At 39.3% G+C, this 19098-nt stretch overlaps 1 protein-coding gene across 4 annotated transcripts in view; it reads right to left on the bottom strand.

Moving 5' to 3' along the window:
* The window catches only part of trim37 (tripartite motif containing 37), a 65623-nt gene extending 56048 nt beyond the window's left edge, over positions 1-9575 (bottom strand). The window contains exons 1-4 of one of the 4 annotated variants that reach the window (XM_028806953.2): positions 8915-9575; positions 7747-7816; positions 7446-7547; positions 652-692 (exon numbers count right to left, since the gene is read on the bottom strand). In XM_028806953.2, coding sequence (XP_028662786.1) covers positions 652-692; positions 7446-7547; positions 7747-7767 — 164 coding nt within the window. In that variant the 5' untranslated portion in view covers positions 7768-7816; positions 8915-9575. The remainder of the gene's footprint in view (positions 1-651; positions 693-7445; positions 7548-7746; positions 7817-8914) is intronic. The other 3 variants (XM_028806954.2, XM_028806956.2, XM_051930814.1) reach the window with 3 other exon arrangements.
* Positions 9576-19098: the final 9523 nt, after the last annotated feature.

The following is a 19098-nucleotide window of genomic DNA, read 5'->3' as shown; positions in this document are numbered from 1 at the left end:
ATGAAACACTAAGGGTTCAGCCAATTACATTACCAACAAGACAGCCACCACTTACAGTACCATGACATCTGCCAAAGCTACTTTGCCTCAAAAATAAATGAATCATGGGTTGACCCATGGAAGTAAGGACTGATGCCGAGGGTTCAACCAGGATGCCATCAATGTATAGTATGTTTGTCACATCAACACACATTATAACAGCTTACTGATACAATTATGCATGCGAGTAGTCACTTAGTGGGAAATTGTGACACCTTAATCAAGTAGGGAAATCAGGCCAAACCATCTTTCACCAAAATATTGTGTACAGGTGGTTTAGAACGGTCATAATTATAAACATGTTCTTCAGTCAGGATTTCTGTTTTAAATCTCAATGTTTTGGGTGGAAAGCTACATATACACACACCTTGTGTGTACTCACATTTTATAAATCTGACCCCAGGTTTTTCAGGCAGCCTGCCTTACATGTGAAATACTGGTCTTGCCCTTGCAGATGATTGTGTGCTGCTACCCAAAACTCTGACCCATCAAACCACCAACTACATATTCCCCTACTGGAGGGTTCTTCCAACTGAGGTAGGCAGATTTATGAGGCTGCCTTTCATAAACACACACATCAACAGATGAATTCTGCCTTGGCTTTCAGCTTACCGACAATGTGGACACTGTGCTCGTTGTTCAGTCAACCAACGCTGTCAAGGAAAAAAAGGTTAAGATTAGTAGAGGTGAGGGAATGGATTTGAATTAAGAAAATGCTTCTAAGGCGACTAAAAATATTACACTAGAACACATAACTCTAATACATAAACAGTTGAGCTAAATTTCACTATCTTGATATTGACTTTTCAAAAATTTCTCAGCTATGACTATTCATACAAATTGAAAATTCAAGTATATTACTCCTACATTTCTCAAGCCACTATTCTCAAACACAATAGGAAACTAAACTAAATAAAGCAAAAAAGTCAAGGCAAATAGTAGTGCAAATAGTGCAATAAGACCACAGAGCATTTGCAGAGATTGTTGCCCAAGTTCCACTGGTAAACAAAAACAGGAGCTCAATTACCACCCACAGAAAGCAGTAGAGTGTAACAGAATTTACCACTGAAAGATATGTTTTTCAAAAAATAATGAGAGTTGAACTTCATTATGCATTTAGAGGCTAAAAAGGACAAAGATATCAATGATTATAGTAGTGGTGACTGAGTGGACCAATTATGTGAGGAACAGCACTGCTTTAACACTGTACACAGGTGAAAAACTACTGTAAAAAGTTAGGAATTGTGGTGAAGACTAAGGGGCACCCACAAACAGACTATAATGAATCAATACAGTCTAACCGAGAGCATCTGCATCAAAGAACTATTTTTATCATGTGCCAGATAAAGGTTTTTGCACAAATATGTCAGACTGCCATAATGTTTTAATTCAGGCTATAGTCCCTACTCACATACATTACCATATTATTCTTTAAACATTATATATAATCTCACACAGTAATATTGGGCAATACCAAACTAAAATTGACAAGCTCAAAATATAAAAATATAATGCCTAGGTTTACCTGTTCATTGTAATGCAATTAAGTTTAATAAAAAATGGTAAATTTACACAATTTAAATAGAAGGTAGGTTTCACAATAAGCTAACAAGTTAATGGAAAAACTTTAATGCTCTGCTATATTCTTTATTCGGACAAAAGAATGCTTTCAGATTGAAGTTAGACAGCTGGAAAGAAACAAACTGCTGGACAGAAAGGCATTAGGGCATATAATTTTCTAATTGTTACCATTATGTGTGTATAGTCCTAGTGTAAATGATAACATACAGAAACTTTAAGAAATGTACCCAAGGAACTTGACCCTTAAACATCATAGACAAGTTTGTGTGTGTGTGTGTGTGTGTGTGTGTGTCTCTTTTATCAAATTCGTTATCAGTATCATTTATTTTTTGTGTGAATTGCTTGCTTTGAATTGGACTTTTTTCTTGAAAACAGACACTTGAAATGTGCCGTCTTTTTTTTTTTTTTTTTTAACATGAATCAAATTAACTGCTGAAACCTTTCTGGTAGTTGTATCTTGAACTACTTGGAAACCCTTAAACACAGCTACAGCAATTAAAATGTAAAGGAGAGCAATACTTCTTTCTCCATTGCACATTTCACTTTTCTAAGGCCCTACCATAACTACTGTGTTATATATGTAGGACATTGTAAGTTAAATTTGAGGTTGTAAGAAGTTACAAATTTTCTGAACCATGGCAAGTCACAGACTTTTAGACATGTTAGTTTCAACAAATTAAACTTGGGCTTTGTGTTTTTTGTGTTCAAGTGAGTTTATTCCTTAAGCTGCTGCCCTTTTCAAACATGGATGTTAACCTTTGCGGTCTTGAAATATGTGGACTTGTGGATGTGTGTGCGCTCCGATTGTTAGCACTTTTTAACCTCTCTTTTCCTTTGCACAGAAACAGGTTATAGGCCCATTTCTGACGATTCTGTAGATAAATTCTAAGGTGTGTCAGGTTTTAACTCAATCTCTACTGCATATAAATGTATCTGGATCCAAGACAATACCCCTACAATTAACACTTTCAATGTGGCATTCAAAAAATAAAAACACCTGTACTGGGCTTTGTTATTTTCTATAAGCCAAATGAATATTTGGGGACAGCTCTGTAAGACAAAGGCCAGAGCAGAGATTAAAAAATTAGGTAACAAATTCTACTGTGAAGGGTGGCACAGTGGCAGAGTTGTAGCATTGCTGCCTTGCATCAAGAAGGCCGGTGTTCGTAACTTGGGTGCTGCCTGTTCTCCCCGTGTACATATGCATTTCCTCTTCCGGTTTCCTCTTAAAGGTCCAAAGACATGTAGGCTAGTTAACTAGCACTGCGAAATTAATGTAGTGTGTGTTTTCACTGTGATGAACTGGCACCTTGTGCAGGCTTTGTTCCTGCCTCACGCCTGACGGGGGCTGGGGCAGGTTTGGGCTGTCCTGGGACCCTGCCCTGGACAAGCAGGTTAGGAATGTGTGTTCTCGACAGATATGATCCTGAAAAACAACAGGTGAACTTGGGAGGTAAAGGTCTCCCAAGCTTGAATCAAAGCCACATTTACCTGTATTGATGGAAGCACAAAAACATAGTATGTAGTGTCAAGGCTTAGAAGTAGCCAAGACTTTAATTTTGTCACTCCACATGAACAGACACAGAGATCAGGCAATATTTGAATGAACTGCCACAAAGACAGAAACAGCCTCTGAAATTATAAGCTATTTATATACAAACTCACATTTTCTAAACCCATATGCCTACTTACCTAGAGCAGGGTCTCAGGGAAGCTGGAGCTTATCCCACCATGCCTCAGGAGCATGGCAGGAACAATATCAAGACAAGGTGAAAGACGATTGTAGCAATATAAAATGAGCCAAAGCATTTTGACCACCTGCCTTATAGTCTGCTGCTCCCGTGTCAAAACAGCTCAGACTGGCTAAGGAATGGACTATAGAAGAACTCGGAAGGTGTCTTGTGCTATCTGGCAGCAGGATTTTATCAGCCGATCCTCTAACTCCTGCAGGTTGCAAGGTGAAGTTGCTGCAGATCAGACTTGTTGTACCAACACATCACACAGATATTCAATTGGACCAAGAAGTGGAGAATTTCATGTTCCTCAAACCATTAGCAAACAATTTATGTAGTATGGCTGGGCACATTATCCTGCTGAAAGATTCCACTTCTATTGGGGTATACAGCTGCCTTCAAAAAAAAGACCTGGTCAGCTACAATGTTTAAGACGTTTGTACAAATGAAATAAATGTCCACATGACTGCCCAGAGGCAGGATTTCCCTGTAGAACATTGGATGGCGTGTGATGCTTTGGGCATGGTTCTGTCCTCTTTCTGGTGTGATCTTTTCCCTGAGTAAATGACGTCCACATATCCAGCCATTCATATGAAACAATTGAAAGTGAGAGTTATCCGACCAAGTTTTTTTTTTTAATTAATCCAAGGTTTAGTTTGACATTCCCACTGTAGGTGCTTACAAAAGGTGGACAGAGGTTAACATGGGCACTTCAACTGACCAATTGATACACCGTGTGCTATGGCACATTACTCATGGCATCATCATTAAAATAATCTATGATTTGTGCCACAGAAGTCCTTCTACTGGCTCATACCAAATGGAATAGTTTTTGTTGACCTCTCACTTCAATGAGTCTTGGCCACCCTGCATCCTGTTGGTGTTTTGTGGTTTAACCCTCCTCAGATCATATGTACCTGACAAGCCTTGACATTTTAGAAAGGCTTGGACTCATTCATCTGTCCATAATGATATGACCCTTTAGTTACTCACACATTCTGAAGATGCATCATAATTTATCGGTTGAGAAAAATCATCACCTTGGTATGCTTCACTAACACTAGAATAGAATTTAATCGTGCCACTACTGTCAATTTCTGATAAACCGTCACTATTTTCACACAGAAAATTGCTTTCTTCCTCACACGCTTTAGAGAGCTGTATCAATTTTTCTTTGTCACTGCAATGGAGTATCATCACTCAAACTACATCACTAGCCACGGTTCTCTGGATGATGGTATGTGTGCAGCTCATGGTGAAGGAGTTATCAGGGATAACGGCTAAAACGTTTAGAGAAGACTTGATTGCAGAAAGGGGAATATTTATTTGAAAAACAAAGAACAAATATTTTGATTAATTAATGGTCCAGGTTATCCCTTGCTAAGTTTAATTGTAATGAAAACAAGAAACATTTTTATGAATTATTTAATTTGTTAGTCTTTTCATCTGCTTTAATGGTTTAGTTTAGTTTTTCATTTTAATGTTATTAAATTTAAGCATATCAATAGATTATGTCTTTGTTTTAATATTCATTTACCATAACCTTGCTGGACAAGGTTCTTGAAGGTAAAATAAGAGTCAACACAGAAGTTAATGCAATGTGTGATGTGGTGACAAGAGTCCCATGATAGAATTCCCATGTTACTCATCATTTTCCATTTTGTCCTTTGGAAGCAATCATTCAAAACCAGTTCAGCTTTCATTTCCTCAAAAACCTGGTGGTAACAGGCTGTCATCTAATAACAGGCTTATAGGTGGGAGTATGATGGATCAGACTGTGGGTGGAGATGCCCTAAGGTGCCAAAGGTTTACTTTTAAATGCACCTTTTTCACTGGAACAGAGCTGATTCAGCTTGTTTCCCCTAACGGAACAGGACACAAACCGATTGAAGCTTGTCATTGTTCCTTTAAAAGTCACATGGCTGAAGTCGCCATATACGTATAGCAACTTCAGGGTCAGAAGGATTCATTATTTAAGTGTTGATAATGTTGATGATGGGTGTTGTAAATCATTTCCGATGCCAAGTATCCATTTGAAGAAGGAAAAATATACACATTCATAAGGGTGATACATCTGAAAAAATACTTTGTATCAAGTCCGACCTTGAAATATTATCTGTTGGAGTATAAATATTAGTTTTGGCTGTAATATGTTCCCGTTTAGCATATTCTTGCCTCACAATATTCAGAGATGTAGACATGCTGGGTTTCAAAAATCCTAACTGTTGAATTATTTCCACAGTTCTGTCATCTTTTAAGATTTCTCCCATTACAAGGCTGAGGGTGGAAACCTTTTGTCACAAATAATACGTGAGGATGAAATATGGATCAGTCAAATTGACTGAGACTAGAGAACAAAAGGCATTCAATTGAATGGCATCATTTAGTTTCTCTTTGAAGGGAAAAAGTTTAATATGTCTCTTCAGGAGATCAAAGAAAAAAAAATGATTTTGGTAGACATTATCTAGTAGGCCACATGGTCAGTTAACTCAAACCTATGTATCCACACTCTTAAAACTAGACAATCTGTTTAAGAAGAATTCAGGCACACCAGAAAGATTACTGATATTCTTCTTTAATACTACAATACACACACTGTAAAAAACACAAAACCGTCACAATAAATTCTGTTAAACCATTCTTCCTCAACCACGCTACATACTGCCACATCTTTGGCATCCTCAAAGATGTCCAGTGTGGGAAAATATTTGGGAGTGATAAGGTTACTGAAATGAAGTGCTACAAGAGCAGGCTTCGGAATTGTAGAAGCAGATGCATTTACTGGTATTTCTTTGCCTCAAAGCTTATGATGATGGAGATTAAATAGAGAAATGAGGAGCATTAGCAAAGAGATATTATCATCATATGATAATGATTGAACACTTCTTCAATCACTAGTAAAGGGAAAAAAGTTAAATACTGCTGTAAAATGTTTTGGGCAACTCTCATACCAATTAAAGGATATACTAAAACACTAACCTTTCATGTTGTGTTTGCAAGGTGTACAGTATTTATGAGGTATTCTCCCACCACAAAACCTCATTTCAAAAGGATTTAGGGAAATTTCCCAGAGTCACTTTCTCATGTTAATGGACAATATTGATATTTTTAACCTTCTTACTTACAAAATTATAAAAGACCCCATTTAATCGGCATTGTGTATTTGAGTGTATTTTTGAAATCTATCCACTGAAGATCTAAATGAAACAGAAGCCTAAATTTTTGCAACTATGTAAATGTGACTAATAGATCTAAACTTTATTATAGCTTTATTAAATTGTCAATTGCATGTTTATATAATGGGCGGCACGGTGGCGCAGTGGGTAGCGCTGCTGCCTCGCAGTTGGGAGATCTAGGGACCTGGGTTCGCTTCCCGGGTCCTCCCTGCGTGGAGTTTGCATGTTCTCCCCGTGTCTGCATGGGTTTCCTCCCAGTCCAAAGACATGCAGGTTAGGTGGATTGGCGATTCTAAATTGGCCCTAGTGTGTGCTTGGTGTGTGGGTGTGTTTGTGTGTGTCCTGCGGTGGGTTGGCACCCTGCCCAGGATTGGTTCCCTGCCTTGTGCTCTGTGTTGGCTGGGATTGGCTCCAGCAGACCCCCGTGACCCTGTGTTCGGATTCAGCGGGTTGGAAAATGGATGGATGTTTATATAATTAAAAAAAAAATTTTTTAGAAGTGTAGCCTCTAAAGAAATCTATTATGGTTCTGTCTTTGGATGTACGAGAATTGCTAGTTAATATCCATTTTTTCTACAAAATGTATCCACAGAGTGAATAAAAGAAAAAAATCTTCATATTTTTGTGGATTTTTAAAAACACCAAATTATTTCTTTACCGGCTTTTCCCCCCAAGGTTAAACGTTTCATTTAACTCTACTGTGAGCAACAAAGGAAACTTAATTTTACATAATTTATGAATGGTGCATAGAAAAAAATACATTTGCTCAAACAAGGTTTATAAACTCTGAAAGAATATTAAAATCTCTATTCGACTAAATTTCAGTTAGAATATTAATAATACTGGATTTCACATAAATGTTTCCTACTTTCAGAATCACTCCTATAGACACCAACACAAAACAGCAAAAACTCACCCGAATACAACTAAAACAGCAGAGTTTTGAACAGTGAGGACAGAGCCGTGCATCTCTTAACTTCTCCATGCAGATGAAGCAGCGAAATACCTCAGCAATGCTCTAATGAAACATTTTAAAAAAGTAATAAGGCTTAATGTCACTGAGGATTGTAAATATTTTTAGTTCACAATATCAAAAGAGAGAAAGAAGGAATATCATAAAAACAAATCATCACAGAATTAAAGTCTAACAGCAACAAACCTCATGCAAGTAGAGTTAAATGTAAAAACAACAAAAGATCACATTATGTGAGACTTACTTCAACACTTTGTTCATCCATTTCAGCCAATTAAATATCTTGTACACCAGTGTAAAACAGTACCTAAAAACTAAAGCAAAGAAGAATTTGAGTAAGACTCATCAATATAATGCAGCATGCTGCTTAGTACATTATCTCAGTGAAGGCTGAACTTCAAATCTGTAGCACCAGTTATATTTATTGCTGTTAGTCTCAAATAGGCATGGAAGCAAGAACAAAAAACTTCAGATATGCTAGTCTGTTCATAATTGTTTAGGTGCTTTAAGAAAGGAGAGTCAGTTTAGAAACTCCTTAACATTATTCTAATCAGTTGACAGTGTTTAATTCCTGCAACTGCTGAAAAAAGAAAAAGGTATGTCAGGTTATTTCACAATAAATTATTCTTCAAGTACCTTTTACACATACTCCATGAAATGAGATCATATTCACCGTTTCAGCAATCTAAACAGATCTTTAAAAGCAGCACAAATTAAAATGCACCTACCAGTGTTCAAAAACTTGTGCGAGAAGCACTTCTCCCAAAGTTATGCTTTGGAGGGTGGAGTGGATGAATCTTTGATGGGTTTATTCTATTAAAAAGTATTATATTTTTCTCACACAAAAAAAGGCTATCATTGATCAGGGAAAAAAAAACAGTGAAAGAGCAAAAAAAAAAAAAAAAAAAATCTATATCAAATTGCCATCACTACTGGTATGAAAATTCCAGGTGTGCCTTTCACAACAGTGTCACTGTGACCTTAAGGATATGCCTGTCAGATCTAGATGGGCATGGGAAGCCCTACAGAATTGTAATACTATTAAATGCTCAAGACTCATCAGGATCACTGTCCATTGGGATAATAGGGTATATGATACTGTGGTTTAAGAAACAAACAAAAAAAACAAAAAAAAAACAAAGCATAAAAAACAACGTTCTTTCTGCCATTTGAGTTTAGGTGGATTTGCAGGATTATTTTAATTGCCTATGCTTGGTGATGTGCCTGATGAATATAAATGTACATACAAGGCAGTTGGAAGCACTCAAGTTTCCTTCCAGGAATCATAATCTCCCTTCTGTCAACATAACATTATTATAGTGGAGCACTGCATCATAATAATAATGTGGGTTAAAAGATTCAAAGGAAAACGATCAAACCGGTTAAAGTAACCTCATAACTGAGATACTTACCAAAGTTCTGAGGGTTCAGGAGCCCAGACACCTATATAAGCACAGGACTAAATTTTTTTTCGACGTTTGCGGTGCTTCTACAAGAAAAGTTACCAATACAACAGCTTCAGCAGCTGAATGAGCAGCGATGGAGCCTCTCTGTGCAGGCCCCTATGTGACAGCTTCAAGGCAGTGGCAATGTATTGGTTTCTGGGACAGCGTCAGACCGGTGAGGAAAGCAGACGTTGCCTTCAGTAACGCACAACCACGGACGATGATAAAATAAAGTGCAGCATTCTCAGCTCCAAAGCTACTGTGAATTACGTTTGGGACTCACGGTTAATCGGCACAACTCGGGCCAAGGGGCGTCCTGTTGTCCGAGGCCGCAGGTACTGTTACATTCCACGCTGCCCCATTAAGGCCAATTCTTCAGAGGTTGTTTTGCCATTACCTCCGCGCGTACATCCTCGTACAATGCTAGTTAAACTGCAAATTGCCCTCGTTGTCCTACAAATACCCTGTTCTCAATCACTTTTTACTGCAACATTTTAGTAATGCATATTTTAACTACATCTGTTTTACAGGTACCAGCGCCAAGCACAGTTCACGGATTCGCTTATAAATTGCAGCTGTCTGTCACCATTGGAGACCTTTCCCATGCGCTCTCGCGAGATGTGACTGTCCCGCTCGTTTCTTGCAGCCAATACAAAAGGTGTATGAGTTTACAGAGGCGGATGAGCGGGCTGAAACTGGCCAATAGAGTACAAGCAGTTCCGTTACCAGGAGAGACGGCGTGGAGGCGTTTCCAAGTTCAGTGTGGTTTGCGCGAGATTTCAGGAAGCCTAGCTGTTTCATTAACATTTTTTATTTACTAAATACTTTTAACCCCCACTAAAGTATCCATCTATCCAGCAGTGTATGGGTCGTCAGACGATTCAGACTAATAAAACATAAAATGTATTTGGTCATACAGCTATCAATTTTGTAATCTGGTAGGGCTAAGATTGAAACACTGCACAATTCAGGGTCACAGTAAGCCCGTGCCTACCTAGTCAACATTTGCCACAAGGCAGGAACAATCGTGGTGTATCGCAGACTGGGCACACGTACTCATTATAATACTTATTTTTAAATGCACTACCTATCTGTAGTGTTTATAGCTTGACAAATTTGCAATAGTAGCCTTTCTTTCACCTTCCAGGCATTCATTTTCAAACGTGCTTAATCCATCGATGAGAATGAGAGAGAGAGAGAGAGAAAGAGAGAGAGGAGGATGGGTTGCCGCACCCACCACTAGATGAATCACCCGGATTGAGACCCGAGTGCAACCGTGCAACGGGTGACAACTCAGCACCACGCTGGATCAGTTTGAAGATTTTTTATACAGTGGCTGGAGTGCCAATCCTGCTGGCCAATCCAACCCCCGAGTTTTCCCTGCATGTTGGAGACCCTGCTGCAGGGCTGGATGCAGGTTAATGTCATACCCAGGACGGAGAAAATGCAGGGTAAGGGTCTTGCTCAAAGGCCCAGCGGTGTCACTTCTGGCGATTATAGGTTTCGAACCGGCAACTTTCTGATCACCGGCGCAGATCCCTAATTGAATTCAAGTCAGAATTGACATCAAGATCAAAAACCACTCCATTGAAGATCCAGTGACCCTCATAAGGCCAAATTATGCTCGTGTTTCAAAACATGCAAGTCTTTAGATTTGGGAAGAAAAAAGCACATAGATAACACGCAAGCTCAAAACAGACATTTAACTGGTTGTGAAATTTAAACCTGCGAGACAACCTCGCTAATAAGAGTGGCACTCTGAACAGAATTATAACAATGAAAAATGAACAAATATCAACACAAATACCAAACATTCATTCATTCATTCATTCACTCATTCACTCACTCATTCATTCATACCAAGACAGTTTAGAGTTGCCAATTGCCTAACACATGTCTTTGCAACAAGACAGAAAGTGACTTCACCTTTAAAGTCAATTTTAAATGAAATATTTGTTTAAAAACATATTTAACCATGAAAACCATTTTGTAAAATGAAAAGAAAATGGGAATTGCAAAGGTGTGGCTCTGAAATGTAATGTCTCACCAACTGAGACTGTCCATCATTTTATTTTTCATCCATTTTTCACCTTTTCAGATTCATGTTGACATAGCCTTACTTTAATTAATTCAGCTCTCCAAATAGATTGACAGTTTAAACAATTATTTAATTAATCAAATAAATTGATAATTTCTCAGATTACATGCTCTAATATTATGTATGTAAAAACAAAGACATATATTACAAAATAGGCTCCAGCTTTCCTACAACCCAGCCCTGAATAAGCAGAACAGGAAAGTGGAGGGATGGATTTCTTTAACATTTTAGTAGCTTCTTTGCAATTTGTTTCAAAAGTTTTCTTTCATCTTTCAATCTGTCAATCATCAGACTCATTTGGGTAAATTCAACTTTGCTTGATTCAGTATGGTGCTGAGGTGTCACCCATTGCACAGCTGCATTTGGATCTCAATCCAAGTGGTTCGCCATGTGGTGGGTGCGGCAGCGTGTTCTTATCACCGCATGCTCCCAACCTCTCTTGATTAGTCCACTACAAATCCATTATCACAAAGCAGCTACAGTATATCTTCAAGGCAGTTTTACTCAAAAGACTCTCCACAGAAACTTGAACATCCTCTTCTGTTACATATGTTTGAGAATTATATTGTGATGTAAGCTGGCACTATGCCTGCATTTGGCATGTCTTATTGCTAGGCAACAAGTTAGCAGTCAATCCCAGATCAACTCACTTTTGATAATTCATCCCATTATTTCAATCTGACATTTCTCCTTTCCTTGAGTGGACTGCTACCAAGTCCAGGATGTTCCCTACCTTGCAGCCAGGTAAGGTCAGGTTGGGGAGCATGCACTAGTACAGCACATTGCAAAACCCCTACACGACAAAACAGCCCGGGATCATGGTTGGCAACGCCCCAGGTAGACACATAGTCCAGTCCCCCCACCCCAAAATGACCATCTATCTGCTGCAGGCAGGTGTTACGTGGGTGTCCCCTTGGCCTGGTTTAGCCGCTTGGGTCCTCAACAATTAGGATCCTGTGAGCATGATCACCCTCGAGGAATCGTGCCACATGGCCATAGTCCCATAACTGACACTCCTTCACAATGCCAGTAATGTGCCTCATTTGGGACTCCTTGAGCAACACTGGTTTGACACAAAATCAAACCAGCAATACCCAAGGATTCTCTGAAGAAACACAGTACCAAAGGAGTTCAGTCTTCTTCTCAGGTTACTGTAGCAACTGTACAGCAAAACAGGAAGCACCAGGACTCTAAAGACTTAGACCTTTGTCCGTTTGCAAAGATGTCAGGAGCGCCACACCCCCCCCCCCCCCCATGCTCTCCCAATCCATTTACTGACTTCATAGAAAGAGTCACCAGAGACATGAATGTTACTGCCGAGGTAAGTAAACCTCTCGACAAGGTCGACATTTCTTCCGCAGACAAGCACACTGCTGATGGCTGTGCCCAAGAGGTCATTAAAGGCCTGGATCTTGGTTTTTATCCAGGACACTTGGAAGCCCAGACACTCAGACTCCTCACTCAGTCTCTTGAGAGCCGTGATCAGAGCCTCCATTGATGCCGCGAAGATCACAGCATCGTCGGTAAAGTCAAGATCAGTGAATCTTTCTTTGCCAACAGATGCCCCACAGCCGCTGGACCCCATGACCCTTCCCAACACCCAGTCCATGCAAGCATTGAACAGAGTAGGAACAGAAACACACCCCTGACGAACTCCAGAATCGCCTGGGAAAAACATACAGGTTCTGCCTCCACTCTGCACTGCACTCACAGTACCAGTGTACAGGCTGGCCATGATATCCAGCAACCTTTAGGGGATCCTGCGAAGTCTCTGGATGTCCCACAAAGCAGCAATATTCATGTTTGCACTCCATGAGAACTCTCAGAGCCAGGATGCGGTCAATAGTAGACTTCTTTGGTGTAAAACCAGACAACTCCAGTCACTGGTAAGTGAGTAAGTGATCACAGATCCTATTGAGGATGACTCTAGTAAGGACCTTACCCTGCACCAAGAGCAGTGTTATCAGATAGGTATGGCAAGACCTGTTTCAAATGAAATCAAAGTTTAAATTCCATTCTTGGACATCATCTGAGTAGATCTTGTATGTTCTTCTTGTGTTTGTGGGACTTTTCTCCCGCATTCTCAGAATCTGCTTATCAGGTTTATTGAATAACATTTCAATTTGTCTCCCTATGATTAGACCTAGAGATGAAGTGTCTCCTTATTCAAAGCCAATTCCTGCTCTATGCTGAGTGCTACTGGGTCGTGGTTCCTACTCCTGTTGATCCTGGATATGATTAAATAAATTTAAGGGTTTTGTGTTTTTATCACTATGATTATGAGAGAACTGGCTGTTATGAGTACATTCCTATTCTCTTTCGAAACTCCAGATGTGGCATTGTGGTGTCACAGCTTCTTAAGATACAGACTTTGATGAGGTTCATGTGGCCATTGATATTCATGGGGTTGCTGAGGAGTAACCTTAAGTTCTTAGGGGTCAGTATCATTGAGGTCCTGTCACATGACCAGTCTTGTTAAGGAGACACAACAGCTCCCCAGTATCGTGTATAGATGCATAATAGAGAACTTGCTGATTAGAGTAATCTCAGTCTGATATGGCAACTGTACTGTAGCAGACAGCAAGGCCCTGTAGCAGGTGTGTGGAGGAAAGTAGCACAAGTGTACATGTACAGTGTCCATGTGTATACTTTAAGTGTAACTTTGGTATAAATTTAAGTATAAAAGTAACTGTGTAAAAATAACCCACTCATCACAAGAGCCACACTCCCATCCATAGTGGACATTGATGTCAAGAGTGTCTTTGGGAAATCAATGTCCAAAATATTTATCCTTTGGCATCCAGCAAATGAAGTCATAGGATCTGACGTCATACAAATAGATTTGCAAACGTTTTTTACCTGCAGGCCATTAAACTGTTAGTTCTCACGGAGTCATCTGCTTGACACGTAAATGTCTATACATCAGTCACTTCTGCATCTCACTATTGGTCTGTCTCATGTATGTTGTATGTTTAGAATGCTTATATGCATTTCTCTGTTTTTAATTTGATACATTTATGAGTTGAAAATCAGAATTTCACTGTCCACAGTACATGTTAAAAAACTACTACTATTATTGCTATTATTTATTGTTACCAGTTAATTGTATTATTGAGTAGGACAAACTGGGCATTGCCCATTCTGCTAGGCTGTAGTGGCACACCAGGTCTGTTAAGGCAGCAGATTTAACAAACATCCAAACTAAGTGATTTAACTCCAGCTTGTATCAGGACCTGCCTGGACTTCATCTGATAACAAAGGTGTGAATCAGAGTTTAACTGACATCTCTCCACAGACCCCTTTGCAGACTTCTTGAGCCAGAAGGCCTGAAATGGACTCAAGCAAGAACAAAGTTCTGTAATTCAAGGAAAGACAGCTGGGGTGGACAGAATAATTAATCTATGATGAGACACTGATTTTGTAATTGGAAGTGACTTTAATACAATCATGAGAGGATACACATTCCTTAAAAACTAGTTACACCCATATTCCTAGAAGAGGAACTCTGAGAGGAAGAGAGCGACACACTCACTGAATCCCCGGGAAGGGCTGCTCTCACTCTCCAAAATGACTGAAAATCTCTGAAACCCACTCTCTCCCTGAAACCAGAAACCTGATGAGCATCTCCCTTAGGATCTGGAATTGACACTTTCTTCTCTTTGTGGACCCAAAATCTGAGATCCAGTCCGCCAAGCCAAAGCTGTGTGCCACCATTATGTCAAGAAGGGAACTTCAGCATCTAAACTCTCATGCCAGAAATATTAATTCTTTTCCTTATGAAGTTGCAGAAGACACAGCAGAGCGTGAGCTAAGAAACAAGCATTGCAGAACACCACAAACAATGGATCAATGAAGCAAAGCAAAGAAAAAGAGTGCTCTCCAATGCAAGAAGAATCCTCCACTTTGACCCAGAGTAGCAACAACTACACACAGCATTGAACATCATCTTTAAAGACTTGGTATTGTGAAACTATTTATCTGTGCCAAGATAGAATTAGAACTCTAGCTCTAATTCTATGTTTGACGTTTGTCTGTCTAGTCTGTCTGTGTCCTGTCTTACATATCAACATATAAATGCATTTATCATAATTCTATAATCTTTGTGTTTATCAATAAACTGTATTAATCTGTTTCTTAAAATGCATGTGCTTCAGTTACCCTGGTGTAAGTCTAATGGCTGGAGAGGACCTCCTAAAGAGAAACGTAAGGTAAATAAACTAGGAGCCTTACCAAATTATTTATTTAAATATCAGCACTGCCAAAGGCAGGACAGAGAATCGCTGAACGAAGTGAAATCTCTCCTCACTTCCTACAGTTGTCATTGTTTCTTTTAGGTTGGAAAGGTTAGCATTGTTGCCTTATGGATCCAGCATCCTAGCTCTGAATGCCGATGTTGCCCTTGTGGAGTTTGTATGTTCTGCTAGTGTCTGTGTGGGGTTTTCTCCATGTACTCTTCTATTCATTCCCTTACCCAAAGACATGCATGGCAGGTTGATGGGTGATTCTAAATTGGCCCTGTCTGGGTCAGTGGGTCTGTAATGGACTGATGCCTTTTCCATGATTGGCTTCTGCTTTGTACACAATGCTGCCATGATGGGATTCAGAACTGCCTTCAGTCTGCTATGGAATATGAATGTTTTCATGCCATTGGAATTAGTAACAAATGCTTTTAATTGTACTGCCAGATATTATTTCAATAAATGTACTTAAATATTTAAGCTCAGAGTACAGAATTTTCACAAGCATGCATGAACTAAAGAAGGGTTATGGCACACAGTTTATTGGTCATACATTTAGTGGCTTGAGGGGTAAGAATAGAACAAGAGTGCAGTTAATTTGCAGTGGATGTGTTCTGTAATGGTGTTAGCCTAAATTAAATGAACACACATTGTGTACTGTATGTTATGCACCACATTTCTATAGTGAACGCCATCTCAGGGGGCTTTACAATTACAAAGCCGCAGTACCATGGTTCATAGGCATTTTTAATCTAAGCAGAGGTAGGTAAAGTGAGTTCCTAAGGGCCATGCAGGCAGATAGAGGCAAAAAAACATTCACAAAGATTGGGGATTAAAGTCCAAAACTGTAACCACCACCCACTGTAAGACTGCAAACTCAAAACTGTAAAGCTGTGAGGCAGCAGCACAAACCACAGTGTGATCACACTTTACTGGTCCCAGCTAACAGAGGGAGCAAGACATGAGCAAACCCTGGAAAGGGTGCCAGTCCATCACAGGGCAAGCATACACACACACACACACACACCAAACTGGCACTAGGGTCAGTTTAGCTTCACCAATTCACCTAATCTGCGTGTCTTTGGACAGTGGGAGGAAACCCACGCAGACACAGGGAGAACATGCAAACTCCACGAGGGGAGGACCTGGGACACAAACCCTGGTCTCCTTCCTACCCTTAATTTGTTTCAGTGAGTTGGCTCTAAAGGCTATAGTACGTACAGTACATTTCAGAAAGACTTGTATTACTGGACAAAAATAACATTTGAGTTCAGACAGGAGATGTTTTTAAATCATAAGGGCAATGTCAGCTTATCACCCTTGACTGAACTAAAGAGTGTTATGATCAGCTGCTTTTTATTTTTTTTAGCTTTCCTTTGGCTTTTTTTAAAAGGTTCATGTACAGAACAGAGAGGTATGAAGCCCAATGGTTCTATTTCTGATGTTTGTTTTTTGTTCTTGATTAATTTTCACAATATTACACATTTTTAACATTGTCCTGCAGTGCCATTTTATTTTTCCAAAATTTCTGTTAACTGTTGCTATTCCATTGTTAGACTGTGCCAAACCAGATAGTGAAAGAGGATACAGTATCAGGAGGGTCTTGTTTGTGGCTCTGTAAACCTGGACCATTACTGATGGGGAGACATGCCATTTTTTTTCAGCTGGAGGATGATCTACAATATCTTCTATACTTTCTTGGTTGAGTTAATGACATGATTATGCCATTTCATTTTCTTGAAGATAACAGAACTTAAATGTCTCCACCACATTAAGTGTCACTTTTATTTAAGGCTGGGGAAGTGGAGGGCTTTGTTTTACCAAAGTCAATTATAATTTTTAACTTTGTTGAGCTCTAGAAGGTTTTTTTATAGTTCACCTCACCTCTCCTTGCCACTAGTGACGAGACCAATGAGTTGTGTATCATTTGACTATTGGACTGATGCAGCTTCAGAGGTGCAGTCATTGGTATACAGGAAGAATAATAGAGGGGACAGCACCCAGCCCTGTGGTGCACCAGTGCTTGTGGTGCAGAAGTCTAGGAGTTGAGGGCTCATCTCTGCATATGGTTACCTGATTGCCAAGAAGTTACAGATTTACTGAAAACAAGATGATTTAGTTTAGTTTATTTTGAGATTAGTTGGGTCACATTTACAGAGTACAGTCAAATTATTACTTGAATGGCTAATCAACATGGCAGCATGTCACTGCTCTCTGTCACCTTAATCAGTAAGTACAGCTAGTCAAACATGAATGTTTCCTTAAAACCTCTGGATTCTTCCTTACCAATAAGTGATTTGCTCAAAAACTAACCTGTGAAACCTCAGTGATTCCAAAGGATTATTGCAATAAACAGAATGTGTTGATTAAGACTTTTTTCAGCATAAAATAAGGTGTCGTTGCTGAAAATGCTGTCTGGTCTGATGATTTTTGGGTTCCTATTATTCGCACTTATAGCAGGATCAGAGTGTGGTGTAAGCTCTAAAAGTCCAAGGATACATCCATTTATTTTATCAAGTTTGAAGTTAAGAATTTGCTGAGATTATTATATTAAAGCTGAGTTCATATCAGCCAACAGAATCTCTGCATATGTGCCAGGAGTGTGCAGATGTTGCAGGTTACAGTGAAGGTCGACATTGACAGCATTCTTTAGCTGTCTCTAAAAAATGAAGAGGGTCCAGAAGGTGGCATGTGACAGATTTCAGAGAAGACAGAATCATACACTCAAATGTTTTAATAATTTAAGATATGTAGGCAACAGGTCTGTAATGATTACGTCCAGTTATCTTGTTCTTCTAAGGAGAAGGAAAATGGTGGATGATTTTAAACAGAGAGGAACTCTGTTAACCAATAAAATGATCAGTAAACATAGTGGCTAGCTGATCAGCATGGGGAACTGTGGATTGTAATGCTAATAGGAGAGTCCAGGCTATTCATATGCTGAAGAAGTACAGGAAGAAGCATGGTGGGAGAGGCCAGATGGCTGGAGAAATGAATTGAGGTCATTGGGTGTCTGATTGTACAAACTACTCACTAAAAGTTATTGGTTTATCAGATCTGCTGTAAAACTCACATTACTAAGGTTTGATGGGTTAGCAGTTTCCTGAGGCCATTTTTATTTGTAGCTTGTAATTGTTTACCAGCTCCTCCAGAAAGCAAATGAGTCGTTTTCAGCAAACTGTTCCTCCAGATTATTCCTGTATTGTGTTTTTGCAAACTGGATTGTGTTGTTAAGTTTTGATCTTGCCAAGGGCCTTGCAAAACCACGCTGAGAACACTGCAGGTTTGAAGGGCCTGTCCAACCGGTTTGGAAACAGGCCAGCGGCATCATTTCAAAAAATCTCACATATGCCAAAAACTATTTTTTTTCAAGATAAACTAATTAGATAGATTAATTTTTTGCAAATCAGTGCCATCTGCTGGGAAATGGGGCACAGGGTTCTACTTGCCCTGAATACAGAGAAACAACTGGTACCTTACCCATTTTTTTTCTAAGAAACCGAAAATTACAGAAAGAAAAAAACGACAATGTGTATACAAAATATAACATGAACGAGAGTGCAGAGCTCTCCATCTTTCTGCCTGGATTGTGAGTCTTTACAGTATATCACTGGTGAGTCCTCAAGCAGCAGTCTGATAAGTAAATCACATATTTTCCACAAATAATGTGAAATATCCTGAATGTTAAGCCACTCTCCTCTACTAACTGTAATGCATTTGTACATAAAAAAAGTTACTTGACAAAATTAAAAAACAAATGAAGACCACCCAGATCACTGTGTCTGCCTGTCTCAGTGCCATCCTAAAGACATTCA

Source organism: Erpetoichthys calabaricus, chromosome 8 (assembly GCF_900747795.2).
Source record: "Erpetoichthys calabaricus chromosome 8, fErpCal1.3, whole genome shotgun sequence".
NCBI classification, from domain to species: Eukaryota; Metazoa; Chordata; class Cladistia; order Polypteriformes; family Polypteridae; genus Erpetoichthys; species Erpetoichthys calabaricus.
This window is presented reverse-complemented; position numbering and strand designations above follow the sequence as displayed.